Source organism: Callorhinus ursinus, unplaced genomic scaffold, assembly GCF_003265705.2.
Source record: "Callorhinus ursinus isolate GAN/ISIS: 27379988/994484 unplaced genomic scaffold, GSC_fseal_2.0 scaffold13, whole genome shotgun sequence".
Lineage (NCBI taxonomy): Eukaryota > Metazoa > Chordata > Mammalia > Carnivora > Otariidae > Callorhinus > Callorhinus ursinus.
Window position 1 is genome coordinate 16991266 of NW_027397075.1, and position 14451 is coordinate 17005716.

A 14451-nucleotide genomic window follows, 5' to 3' on the forward strand; every position below is an offset into this window, starting at 1 on the left:
AGCTTCGTGTCAAGTGAGAGGATCGAGTGAGGCCTGAGGGCTCCAAAACCACGATGTTAACCACTACTCTCTAAATTCACAAAACGGGGCGCCTGGGTGGCTCAGTTGGTCAAGCGTCTGCCTTCGGCTTAGGTCATGATCTCGGGGTCCTGGGATGGAGCCCCGCATCGGGCTCCCTGCTCGGCGAGGAGTCTGTTTCTCCCTCTGACCCTCCCCCTCCCATGCTCTCTCTCATCCTCTCTCAAATAAATAAAATCTTTAAAATACAGCTCTTGGGGCACCTGGGTGGTCCAGTGGTTAAGCATCTGACTCTTGATCTCCGCTCGGGTCATGATCAAGCGCCCCCCCACCCCCAGCTCTGTGCTGGGCGTGGTGTCTGCTTGAGATTCTCTCTCCCTCTCCCTCTGCCCCAACCCCCCCAAATACAGCTCCCTACTCTGGGATTTGTTAAGGCTGGGAAGTTCTGTATCCCTGGTCCTGGGGTCTGGCAGGACAGGTTAATGTAGATGAATAGTGTTTCCAAGTCTGCAGAGTACAGCCGTATTTAAAGAAAACAAGTGGAAAAACTTCTCCCACCTGTTCCTCAGGACGCCGCAGCAGACTCCCGCCAACTGCCCACCCAGCACAGACTTCAGAAGACAGTCCTTCTGTGCAGGACTCTGCTCCTAGAGGGAAGCCTCCTAAAGGGGGCAACTGGGACAACTGATTTTCTTTCCCTTTTCTCACAAACACAAATGTGCTGTGGGTTTGTACACACTCAATGCTTTCTCCAAGATCTTGTTTAATTAAGCAGGCTCCTTGCCCAGCTCAGAGACCAAAGCGGAGCTTGAACTCACAACCCTGAGATCAGGAGCTGGATGCTTAACCAGCTGAGCCACCCAGGTGGCCCTCACCAAGGAGATCTGTAAATAACTATATAATGGGGCACCTGGGTGGCTCAGTGGGTTAAGCATCTGCCTCGGCTCAGGTCGTGATCCCGGGGTCCTGGGATCGAGCCCCACATCGGGCTCCCTGCTTGGCGGGAAGCCTGCTTCTCCTTCTCCCTGACCTCCCCCCTGCTCTTGCGCTCTCTCAAATAAATAAAATCTTAAAAATAAAGAACTACATAATTATTCATGAGGAAATAAATTTTAATTTCAAAGTATATTTACTAGTCAACATATGCAATTTCTAATGCATAATGTCAGATACAGTAATATTTTTGAACAAGATGGGGCAGGCACGTGATTCCCTTAAAATGCAAGTTCCTGGGGCACCTGAATGGCTCAGTCTGTCGGGCATTCGACTCGATTTTGGCTCAAGTTGTGATCTCAGGGTCGTGAGATCGAGCCCCACATCAGCGGGGAGTCTGAGACTGATTCTCTCTCTGAATAAGTAAGTCTTTAAAATACAAAGAAAACGTAAGTGTTCCCTAAATTTTCCTAAACTAATCCATGATGGCAAAATTGCCCTTTTTATTTTTGGGAAAATCCTTAGTCATCGCTACACCCAACGTGGGGCTCGAACCCACGACCCTGAGGTCGAGTCACACGCTCCACCGACTCAGCCATTCGGGCGCCCCTGGCACGCCTGCTCTTTAAAAAAAAAAGACATGCCAACCACGAGGCGGTTCTTCCTTTGATACCAACTTGAAAACTCCAGGTAGGTATGTGGGAGTCAGACTCAGCCAGTCAGCTGTTTGAGGTTGGAAGCGGTGCCACCGATCGCTCAGATGAACGGACACGAGGAGACGCGGCACAACGTCTTACTCATTCTGTTTATTGGGTTGAAGGGGGTACAAACGATTGGGTAGGTGCGACGCACAGACATGGAAAAGGTGTATTAAAAACAAAACAAAACAAAACAAAACCCCAGTAAAGCAAATCAAAGTTAATGGAGGTTTCAATTGAACAAAATTTTAAAGACGTTTAATGTAACTACACATTTATAAAATAAAAGTTAACAGGGTGTTTTGTAAATAATTAGAACGAGTGAAAATAAATATCAGAGACCTGAAGTTTTTATGCTTTAATGAAATAATAAAGCAAAGAAATTTAAACTACTAAATATAATCTGAGGCAGTTAAAAAAAAACCAAGAACCAAAAACCCAGAACCCCCCAAATTTAAGAACACAATCCTCTGAAACACTGAATCCGTCCATAGCAAATAGTTATTACAGACCGAAAGCTCTATGTGTCAGCCAGTTCCATCACAATGCCATGGAAATCTTGACAATTTAGGTGTCTTGAGATCAGCACTTAAGTCCTGTTCGCGATCTCTCCAGCTTGGTTTGTAAGTACAAACATGCTCCTGTGGATCTATCCCCTCACCACACATACACACACGTTTTCAAGGAGCCAATGACATTTTTTTCCATCTGTGCCTAAAAATGTTGCAATTCGATTTTAGCACAGTGACCCTGATAATGAAAATGCTTGAGTTAAAGATGGGGACACATCTGAATCTTATAAAAATATACCAGTATTAACCAGACCCTAAACTCAAGAGAGGGCACTTCACACGTGCACGAGACTAGTAAAATCGACAAGAACCCAGAAAGCGGCTTCCAGGACTTTTCATGGATTAAGCGCTCTCCCCCACACAGACGCACGACACGCACGCGCACGCACACACACATTTTCATACTGTTAGTTTCAGTAAATCCAGCCTATCTGGATTAAGTGACAGGGGATGGGTTTTTACAGGTTTTGTTTCTGCAACTATAGGGCACCTACTGTAACAATAGCTTAACAACACTGAGAACTTCAATTGAGTTCACCCTGTTTTTAGAAAGTGTCTAAGTGTAAATAAATGCAAAGTCACCACTTCTTTTAAAGTTAGCCGTTTCTAGGAAATCAGATATGGTTTTGAAAATGCCAAGTAGGAAATTCTGGAGAAAAAGGCCAAAAGAGCTGCTGGGGTCTAAATGACAGACTGACGTAAAATGAAATCAGGATGTTTATACATTTTGGAGATGGGACACAAAGGATATTGAGAGAAAGGTCTTCTTTCCTCCCCATTCAAAAGCAGCCATTCTTCTGCTGTCATAGAAACGGACTCAGATAGCTCCCTTTCAAGAGATGTGCGGTCTATTTACCACTGAGCAGAGGTGATAGGGTCAGTTCGAGTGCAGGAAACAACAGCCTAAAAAAGAAAATTTCAAGACGGGGAGGGGTGGGAAAGAAGGGTTTTCTATTAATGTCACAGAACACCGTTCTGGAGGGAGAACACGCCCGAGAACAGAAACCGCCCTATTTCTCCGGGGGTGTGTGCAGATGAAAATACAGACCTAAACTGGGACTTTTTGTTTGTTTCCCTCTCAAATAGCAGGTTCCTTTAATCAGCTCGTTCGTACTTAAAGCTAGGTAACCCCTGTCTGTTCTCCCACCCGCTAAAATGGGCCCATGTGTCGGGACGCCTGCAAATCTCCTGGTTAGACTACTTACCTGGTTTAACACAACGTGTTCGCCTGGCCTAGAAGAGTAGCAGAAATGGAGTCGGGACGAACACTAATGACACGAGGCCCAGAAGGAAAGCTGTGCCCGCCCCACCCCCCCCCGCCCCCCTTCCCCCCCCCCCCCCCCCGGCCCTGATCCTCAAGTCCAACGCTGTACTAGCCGGAACCGATTGTTTGGAGGAAAAAGACATTTAATTTCATACTCACTCCAGCCCCTTAAATCGATGAACAACAGAAACATTTTTAAGCACATGGAAATGAGCCTACTAACCTGATTTTTGGAGCCCAAATTCTCTCCTCTATTTTGATCTATGTGCAAAAAGTATTGGTACTTTTCAGTTTACACATTTGTTAGTACCCTGTGCTGGCTTGCCCGTGTCCCCACTCTTGAGCCTACGGACGGCGGCACCGTCAGAGGCTGTCAGGTTATAGCTACGGCTCAGCCCGTCCTAGGTGTCTTCACGGTGACCTCGCCTAGCACAGTCCCCGCGTGGCCCGGGGGCCCAGAGTGCGCTCCCTCAGCTGCTCTGTGGGCACCCTTGTCACTCCGCTAACTTAGGGGAGTTACGCTCTTTGTAAAATGCGCCTCACCTCTATGCCCCCCCCCCCCCCCCCCCCCCCCCCCCCCCCCTTTTTAAACAGTGTTTTTCACGGAAAAACTCCCATCTGGGGCTGGCTGGGTGAAGCCCGGGACAGACTGCGGGCCAGGCAGGGCTCCCAGGGGGCGTCAGCGGTGGCCCCGGGCCACTGCATCAGCTCAGTGCCGCCGCCGCCCCTCTCTGCCCACCGATCATGCGGACGTTTCCGTAGAGACTGGGGCACATTAACGGCTTCGGGGTTTAGCGAATCACTGAAAACACGAATGGGTTTAACTGCACTGAGGTAAAGAGAAGTTGCCACTTAATTATATACAGTTACCAATGAAGACTTTTATTCAAGCTCAAAGTAAAAAGTAATTTAAGAAAAATGAAGTACCAGATAAACTGTAACATATAGTTATTGTAACTCAGAAGTATCAAAACAGGAATTCTTGATTCTCTAAGTGGTGGTCTCTGCAAAATGGAGCTTAAAGAAATCTTTTACATACCAATTTGATAAAATAATCTGCTGACCACGGTCCGTCACTTTCTTGTACTATGAGCTTTTGGGAGAACCCGTGCTAGTTTAAGGCCAAATGTGTTTGTCTTTCTTCTCCCCTCCCTGACTGCCCCGCTTCTCCCTGCGGCCACCCTGCCCCGCGCCCACGGGACAGTTCCTGACACCCAAGCCTTTCCCCGCTCTGGGTCCTGAGGGCGCCAACTCAGGCCGGTGACAGACCAGATGGCAGGCTTGGCTGGGCCCCAAAGGGGACTTAGTACAAGCCCTTTGCTTCACCAGAATCTTATCTCGGGGGTACTCCCACTCCTCCTCCCAGCGTAACAGCTGCGGTCCCCCCGGAGCCTCTACTGAGAAGGGGAGGGAGGGAGTCTCAAGGAGACGAAGTCGGCTGCATTCAGCTGTTACGGGGTTTAAAAGCACAATGTGAACATCAGGCTTTTGGCTTATTCTAAATGTGAAATTCTCAGGGTTAAAAGTGCTTTTCCACAAAAGAGACCTTTCCTTAAGCTAAAGGGGGAGGGGAGGCAAGGACTACCCACAGCACCAGTATAGAATGAGGTTCAGTATGGCAATATCCGGAAAACTGAGAAGGAGCATTCTGTCAATTTATGTATCTCTACAGGTCAGAATATCAAGGGCCATTAAGATCAAGGACTGTGAGGTTTTAAACCCAGTTTCGGTCTGTGGTCTGTCTCGAACCTGCTGAATTCTTCGGACAAGCTCAAGTAGACTAGGAACTTCCCCAGTGGTTATGCCTCATCGCCACGCTCCCGCTGGATCGCACCAGAACACCTTCCCAAGCCGAGAACAACTTGGAACGTGCTTTGGTGCGAACCTAAGTGGACTACTGATCTCTCCTGTTGGCAGAGATTTAAAATTCTCTTTTTAATCTTGAATTTCTTCAACATCAGGTACTGCTGTTCCTTCAGGAATAAAACAAAAGGGGGGAAACCTTCACGGTATGACTCTGGATTCCCTGTGCAATGTCCTTCCAAGCACTGTTTCTGGGCAAGTCTCACGTGGGATTGTAGAAGAGCATCAGTTATACTGCGTTATCTACATCAGAGAGGAAACTTTTTGAAGCTGGTTTAGATTCCAAATGTATACAAATGAAGTCACTTTAATCCTATAAATACTTCTTAATTTATTTTTAAAAAATTGTGCTGTTAACCCTTTTACGGGGCAACAAGCTATGTGAAAAGTACAAAACTTTTTGTCAAATGTAATATTGAGAGTGCTTTTGACATAGTTCACTGGTTTATCATCTGGATCAGTATATACTGCGCAACGGGCAAGGCTAGAATCCATGAACCAAGCTGCAAAGATCTCAAGCTAAATAAGGCGGAAAGATTTTGGAGAAACAAAAGAAGGAAATTCTTTCCTATCCAATGTATACTCTTCAGACTAATGCACTCCTTCTATCAAGCCTTCTAAACTGTTAAATAAAGTTTTCCAAACAAGCATTTAAACTTCATTACACAGAAGAGCAACAAGAATGGTATCCCACCAGACAAAAGGCAGGAGGGAAAAAAATATATATACTGAGTTCAATGGGTAAGCCTGAATGTAGCACAGTTCTTCACAACCGATGGGGGGATAATTCAACATGGTGTCCAACAACGTTCTAACGACGTGCTTCATCTCAACTGGTTACTATGAAGCAAGGTGTAAATGTTTGGCCCCAATCGGGCTTCAGAAATGGTTCTTTTTTCATGACGAGCATGTCTGTCCAGCTATCAATCATGTTTGTTTGCACCAAATCCCAAGCCATTAAAATACGACTAATTTTAAGTTAAACAGAAGTCGTCTGCTCCACATTCGCCATCAACTATCCATGCTACTGCATTCCTCTGAATGAAGACAGGATGAAATGTGTTTCGGGGATGGGGGTGGGGGGGAGGAGAAAAGGGGAGGGGAAAAAAAAGTCACCAGTTAGAAAGTTTTAATATATCAGCATCATGACATTACAAACTGTCCTACCTCTGAAAACAATCACACCACAGCAAGTTCTTGGTCTTTCCATCATAACCTCTAGAACAATGCGTCCGTATTGTGTCTTACTTAGCCTGCATATTACAGTTTAAATTCATTACTTTGAATATTGGAGAACCCAAGTGAATAATCAAATTAGAATCTCATACTTTAAAAATGAACCTTGAAGTAGTTCTGTGGAACAGCAGATCTTTATGATTAGACGACAAAAGGAAAGAGGAGTGAACGATCTGGCGGTCCAAGGTAGGAGGGTGCCTGGGACCACGTGCTTCGTCTGCTCAGCCTGTGCCACGTTCTGTGGCACGTTCCCACTGTGTTTTCGGGAACGGGTCAATAAGCCTCGTGGATACAGTTCAGTGGCTATTACGGGCACATTCACAGGGCTGGACAACCGTCTCGTCACCCGCTAGCAGTCATACACAAATGGCAGCATGCAGCCCTCAGCACCCCACTGGTCTACTTTCAGTCTCCATGGACCTGCCCACTCATTTCACATAACGGGGTCGCACTAAGTGGTCTTCTGCATCCGGGTCTTGCACCTGGCATATTGTTCTGGAGATTCGTCCGCGTTGCAGCGTGTGTCTGCTTGATCCTATTCTACTTTACGCATCCCTCAAAACGATATAGTACGGAACTCTACTGTTAGAATAAAAGGTCAGCAGATGGGTTTCTGAAACGGGAATCAAATATTTTCGCTTAAAAGACTTAGAGTATCTTAGAGTGTCATGATTTTTGAATGTCATTTTCTTCAGCCTCATCTATATTTTTCAAAATGTCTATTCCAAACAGGCGTTACTTTCATTAGTAAAAAAAAAAAATTCAAGTGGGAGAAAAGAACCCAGAAGACACTTTTTTCCTGTTTTAGGTATAAATGAACTTCTTGCAAAAACACAAAGCAGAGCTGCTGCATTGGACCAGATCTGCCAAGGGCGCCAGATGAGGTTCACCCACGCGGCGTGCGTCCACATCGACTTGATCCACCCAATACCAACAGAGCGGCAGCTTTGACTTCACGGCCGTAGAGGCATAAGCTCAAAGCTGGGTCTGAAGTATATCCGCTTACCAGGTAAATCTCTTACTATCTACCTAATATTTCAAATCGAATACGCTTCCTTGAAGAAGTAACTTCCAAATGACTGATAAGAGAAACGCACGTAATCACAGTTATGGATCTGTAACACGTCAGTCCCTGACAGTGGGCGCTGAAACCTGAACAGGACAACACACGGAGGCAAAGGGTCTCGGTGCTGGCGGATTTCCCAGAGGCGTGCTGGCCCGTCCCGCAGTGATGCAGACACAGGATGGCCCTTCAGGCTCTGAACCACTGCGCAGCGGGTCTCAAATCCATCACCCGTGTCCTCTTCACACGCTGACTCTCACCTCACTGCGGCCGCTCTTTCTCACTAAAACGTCTAGGTGGGACCCGCGGTGAACAAAAACCTCGTCATCTGTTTTCTGGGGGACTTGCTTCCTTCTAAGAAAACCAAATATTTCACTTGCTCTGTTTGAAAGAAGAGCGGTACGTCCTTTACATAAAATTTCTCACCGTGTCTTCCCTCCAGCACAGGTTGTCTTGCTCAACCGAGCCAGATCCTCATGGAAAAACCCTGCAGACTCGGGACGGCGACTCCGTGTCCCCCCCACAGAAATGCGGGTGGACCCCCCCCCCCAGGACTGTGCAGGACAGCCTGGTGCGTGCCCAAGGCGCAGGGCAGATTGGAGCGTCCTCTCTCCGGGTCACACACAGTGCCCTGGGGCCAGGGGCCACACGGTGTTACGGGCGTGTATGCTCAAGAGCAAATCGGTCTGAAGTTGTCCAAATTTTGTAATATTAGCTAGTTCTCATGGGTGTGAAAGTATAAAATGCTTCCTGCATCATGGAGTGAGATTTTCAAGATTTGCTGAGCTGAAAAAAACTACACAGCTACGCAGCTGTAAATGAGGTGGTGCGTTCCCATTCATCTTCCCCAATGTTACCACCACACAAGTGCACACACGTGTACCACACCCCCCCCCCCACGCACCCACACCATACATGCACCCGACACACACACACCCACCCCTGTATGTCAGGTTACGGAAACTCCTGTGGAGAGAGTACAATCTCTGAATGGGGGAGGAAGTAAATTCTAGCCCACACTGAAAAGTTCCCAACAGGCCGGGCCACGTGTCACCCAGAGGAAGCGCGCGGATGGCGTGCGGTGCTGTTACCTTCAATATTCTGGTGGTCTATAAAAGGTGCTGGTCCCCATATTCTAACAGTGCCATCGTCTGAGGCGCTGGCCATCATGGATGGGATCTGTGGGTTCCAGCTCACACAGTTCACTGTGCGCGTGTGCCCTGTCAGCTCCGCAATTGGCAGCTCGCTACGCTTGTGCCAGATGTAAACCTTGTGATCTGGATAAACAGGAATTCGGAGAGAGGTCAGGGCGCTGTTGTACTTCAACAAAGCCAACTGATCTGAAATTGCTCATCATCACACACAGAACATAGTACTCGATTTTTAGAACTTAATACGTGTGTAGTTTAATAAATTCCCTTATGAGAAAAGCCATTTTAACAAAACATACGGTTCCCCTGTTAAAGGTGACTGACTAGCTCTCAAGTCATCACGAAGTCTGCAATATTCTCTTAATACCCGAGAAATGGATCACAGGCAAGATCTCTCAAGGTAAACAAATGTAGGACAGAGGCGACAAACGCTCTGGAAATGGGGGGTGATGGAACCACGATGTGTCCAAATCCAACAGCAGCTATCACGCAGACAACTGCTCCACCTCTGCGGAGGGTTCACCGCGCCCCAGGCGCTAGACACTTCAGTGACTGATATGTCATTCTCACCACCGCCGCCACGAGGTGGGTGCTGCGCTTCTGCCCTTCCCGGGGAGGGGGCCTGAGGCGCTCGGACGACCCGCCTCACACCCGCCCTCCACCACCGGCTACGCGGTACCTGTGGACACATCACCCACTCTGGGTGGTCCTTCATCTGCACACGACATGGCGTGAGGGTAAAATCAGTTTGCGTATGCAAGAGTTTGGGAAAGAGCCTGGCAGAGAGTAAACAGTGCGCGTCACTGTAAAGAGGGACCTACGTCCAGGTGACACTTCTCAAACAGAAGGCACACCCTGCGTGAGTGACAGAAGTGCTCCACCTGAAGGCGAGCCGCCAACTAGCGGCCAGTGGGGGAGCTCCCGGGGGACGAGCTTCCCACCGAGCAAACCTCAGCGTGCTGAGCAGCAGCTCATTTGTGGTAAAAGAACACGTCCTGCTTTCAAAGCGTCTAACGTGAACATGAAAGGCTGGGACTCCCTCTGAGCGTTGTGTGTGCATACGAAAAGCAAAAGCTGACACACTCACTGAAGAACTGAATTACACTTTCCTAGAAGGTGTATGTCGTTCAGTCACTTTTTCCTTGCGTAAAATGAAATAAGCAGAAAAAGAAAAAAGCAGAGAAAGACAAAACAGATTAGCTACGCTTCCCCTTGAACTAAGTTCACAAAGAAAATCACAGTGAAAAGTATGAATACACCGGACACCTGCCCGCCGCCGGGGGTAGATGCTTTGTGAGCACACACCCAAGGACAGTGTCTGCTGGAGAGGCAGCAGGCCCTCGGACTCGCAGGGGTCAGGGTCAGAGCGACAGGCTTGCTGACTGAGCTCTGCTGGCTGCCGCGGTCCACAGACCCCACGGCTTGTGTGGCGGTAAAAAAGAAAGCAGGGTTTTCTACACACTGCCCGCACAGTGAAAAAGCTTGAGTAATGACGTAACGTTTTTGAAAACGTTTCCTAATTGCTCTATTTTATATTGCCAGTCATGTATTTGGGATTTGGAAGGTTCTTAGAATCCCTGCAAATAAATGACAAATGGATTAATGTGATCATCATGGGACATAATGCATTCACTATGTCCACTTGGTGTTGAAAACATTTTTCAGAACCATTCTAAACCACCTGAGTCGTGAGAATGCTCATCTCTTCACTTTTCATTTTTAGCCCAAACAGAATATAGTATGGTTTGATTAATTAATAATGATTAATCATTAGTTCAAAGTTAGTTCAGGCTTTAAAATAAAAGGACTGACATCACTAGGGATAATGGCAGTCACAGGTATTCTGAAGCACTTCTAGGGTCCATATTATGTTTAGAAAGACCGGGGAGCATAATCAAGAGGGGAAGCCCACCAGAAGCAGGGCTGAACGGAGCTTGGGAGAGAGACTGGGGGCGGGGGAGCGCTAACAAGCAGGCAGAAGTCTTCACGTGCTTGGACCGTGCTAGTGCAGAATCTGGGAGAAAGTACTTGGAAAGATGTGAACTTCTCAAAAGTGTTACCTACAAACCAACTCTTCTCTCTTCTCAATCTTACCTGATTTTTTTTCTTTTTTTTTTAACAGAGCGTGAGGGGAGAGGAGGGGCAGAGGCAGGGCAGAGGGAGAAAGACTCTCAAGCAGACTCCCCGCTGAGCACGGAGTCGATCCCACGACCCTGAGATCATGACATGAGCTGAGATCCAGAGTCAGATGCTTAACTGACTGAGCCACCCAGGCGCCCTGACAGATTGTTTTTTTTAGAGAAAGAAACAGCAGATAAATTCCTATGCTTCATATGAATTCCTAAAGGTCTCTGTCCTAACTCTTAAACACACCTTATACACAAAGGGAAAACCCGTGTTACTCTGTGATCCTTGGATCTATTGAGATCAATTTCTCGTCGAGATAGGGGTGGCCAACATCTTGGATAAATGGAACATCACCAACAGAAGCCAGTTCCCTGGTCTATGCTGTAAAACTAGATTTAGTATTTTTAGAAGTGACGTAACTAACATGCTGCTGTAGCACTTAGAGCAGTATACAGCAGGTGCTCAATGAGATTCTGCCATAATTTGCCCTTATTTATGCTTCTAGTAGCACACTCACTTTTAATACCTATCTGTGTTGCCTAAAAGATTATTTATTTATTTATTTGACAGAGAGAGAGAGAACGAGCGAGCACAAGCAGGGGGAGCGGCAGAGGGAGAAGCAGGCTCCCCACTGAGCAGGGAGCCTGACGCGGGGCTCGATCCCAGAACCCCGGGATCATGACCTGAGCCGAAGGCAGACACTTAACCGACTGAACCTCCCGGGGACCCCTGTATTTTAAACAATTTCTATTTTAAATTCGACTGACCACTTTAGGAACAGGCCTGGCTGGAATACTGGTGTTATTAGACTGGAGAGTACGTGTATTCAGAAAAAGTACTAGAGACAATTCTACAATTTCAGCTTTTCCGAGACCGGAAGAATCCTCAAACTAAATTATTCTCTTTGGCCATTAAAGAAACACTGCAGGTCCTAACCAGAGTCGAATTTGTCTAAGTTCAGGTAAGACATCATAATTAACCCTAACTTCATAGATCCTACGAACCTCTGCACATCATCACGGAAGATTAACTAAATCTTGGTTTGACGCATGCACCACGCACACCTCCCTGTGGCCAGAATGGGACGATCCGGAGGACGCAAAGGCATTCCAAAAAGGGGAAAAGAACAGTGTGCCGGAGAGATAAAACTCCAACAATTGTCAATCTCACACCCTGCATTTGCCTGGAGACATGGCTACCCTCATGCACTGAGTCAATCACAGAGCTCCCCCCGGATCCCCCGTCCATCCACGAGAACGACCGCGTGCACACAACTCACCTTCACTGCCACTAGCGATGAAGTCTTCGTTATGGCCTCCGAAACATGAATGAATCGTATAAAACCCTTGCGTGACACCTTGATACTTTCTTACTAAAACTCTGTCTTGCAAGTCCCATAAATGAACTCCCTGTAGGCGAAAGAAAACAGACGTATTTATTCTTCCTCAATTCAAAAGAATTTTAAAAAGTAATCTGTGAATATCTCTTTGCCTGATGGAACATTTTCAATTCCTATTTACGCAAAATGGCAACGTTCTGATAAATTAATGGTTGACCCACAAACTTAAGGACCAAACACATACAGTAAAATTTAGGAATTTGTAAAAATATTTATTTCTATATGTATACACCAAAAATCATACTAAATTTTGAACTAAGCTAAATCTTTATAATAAACTTACCTGAGTTGCTACATTTAACAAAGCTAATCGGCCATTCTTGGAAATAGTAAAAGACATAATGGGATGATCTTCTTGTACTCTGTAACCAGAAAATAATCTGTTAAAAGCGACACACTAAGAATCAAGAACATTCAAATTATCAAAATATAAAATGTTCTAGCTTAAATACTGCAATTTTGTCTATAATCAGTATGAGAGACTGTATTTCAATTAAGAAAAAAAAATGAGTTAATGGTTACGAAGCACCCCCTGACCACCAATCCACTTTTTTTTTTTAAAGATTTTATTTATTTATTTGACACAGAGAGAGAGATCACAAGTAGGCAGGCAGGCAGGCAGAGGGAAAAGCAGGCTCCCTGCTGAGCAGGGAGCCCGATACGGGACTCGATCCCAGGACCCTGGGATCATGACCCGAGCCGAAGGCAGACGCTTAACCAACTGAGCCACCCAGGCAGCCCCCACCAATCCATTTTAAGATCAAACCCAAACCAAAACATAAGAGCTCTTCTCAAATAGTGAGTTCCACCACACATTTTAATATAGATAAAGTAATTATTTAACAGATAAAAAAATAGTTACATGTTCCTATCTGTAAGGTCCTCGAAGTTGTACCCCCGGATGCGCTGGTGTGTGTCTGATGCCAGAACAGTCTTGCCATCGCTCAAGCACCAAAGGCATTGCACTCTCACCCCTTCCCAGGAGTCAAGGAGGTTCCCGTCTAAATCCTGGGGAGAAATTCACTGTGAACCCCATTATGAAACAGCGCTTGGGAAGCCAAGAACCAAAAGAATCTCTTAGCAGTATCTTTTTGTAATAAGTTTGTTTTTTCCTGCTCGACTTAATTGTTCCATAAGTGCTTCTCATCACGAAAATGTGAATATAGGTCAAATTTCATTACAACAATACTTTAGGGGGAGGGGGAGAGAATCTCTGTACACTCTGTCTTCCCTTCAACATGCAACCAGGCACAGATGATGACAAAACACACAGAGAAAGAATCCCTAAGTTCTAAGTGAGGCCCTGCTATCGGGACCTGTCCTGTGGAAAAGATTAGCAAAACATTACTTCTAGCTTTATGGAACTCAGAAACTGTTATGACATTTTAAAAACATCACCAAATTTGTAATGTGTTCTACAGATCAAAGCTCTAAGGATCATTATCTTGTTGAATATTCCAAGTTCTGAGAGGCATCCCATGTCCACTCCACAGATGGGGGAGCTACCAAGTCCCGGGCCCTGAAGGTGTCAACACCACAGGGGACAGTGGGGTCAGCAGACACACACATGGTCATCTTGCAGGCAGGGAGTCAAAAACAAACGGCTTTGCGGCCGGAAAGTACAGCATGGAGACCAGCTGGACTGCATTTCTGAAAGTTTCTGAGAGAATAACTCTTAAAAGTCCTCATCACAACTGTGAACTGTGTACGGGAACAGCTAATTACTGTGGCTGTAATTGTTAATGCACACAGATATCAAAACGTTATGTTGTACACCTGAAGCTAACATAATGTTATAGGTCAACTATACCTCCGTTGAAACAAAGGGAAAATAGGTAAAAAACCCAAGTAGTATATTAGCCCATGGATAGAAACTCCAGAAATAACTTTTTAAACTACTGGGAAAATCACCGGTAGACCAATAAGGTGTGCTGAGATGGCTGGGGGAAGGAAAGAACTTGTGGCTCATAACCATGCTTTGGGGACAGGACACGAGGTTCCACAAGTCCCACGGCTGGCTTACCAACCAGACGCCGGTGGTCTGTACCGGCCACACAGAGGTCTTTATGACCGGTGATCTTCAGCTATGTTGAATGATTTACGGGATTCATGATCTCATTTAATTGT

General features: G+C 46.3%; 1 protein-coding gene across 3 annotated transcripts in view; it reads right to left on the minus strand.

Moving 5' to 3' along the window:
* Positions 1-1737: 1737 nt before the first annotated feature.
* The window catches only part of WDR26 (WD repeat domain 26), a 37017-nt gene continuing 24303 nt past the window's right edge, over positions 1738-14451 (minus strand). For 2 of the 3 annotated variants that reach the window (XM_025878027.2, XM_025878025.2), the window contains exons 9-13: positions 13187-13332; positions 12608-12686; positions 12205-12334; positions 8739-8924; positions 1738-6385 (exon numbers count right to left, since the gene is read on the minus strand). In XM_025878027.2, coding sequence (XP_025733812.1) covers positions 6360-6385; positions 8739-8924; positions 12205-12334; positions 12608-12686; positions 13187-13332 — 567 coding nt within the window. In that variant the 3' untranslated portion in view covers positions 1738-6359. The remainder of the gene's footprint in view (positions 6386-8738; positions 8925-12204; positions 12335-12607; positions 12687-13186; positions 13333-14451) is intronic. The other variant, XM_025878026.2, reaches the window with a different exon arrangement.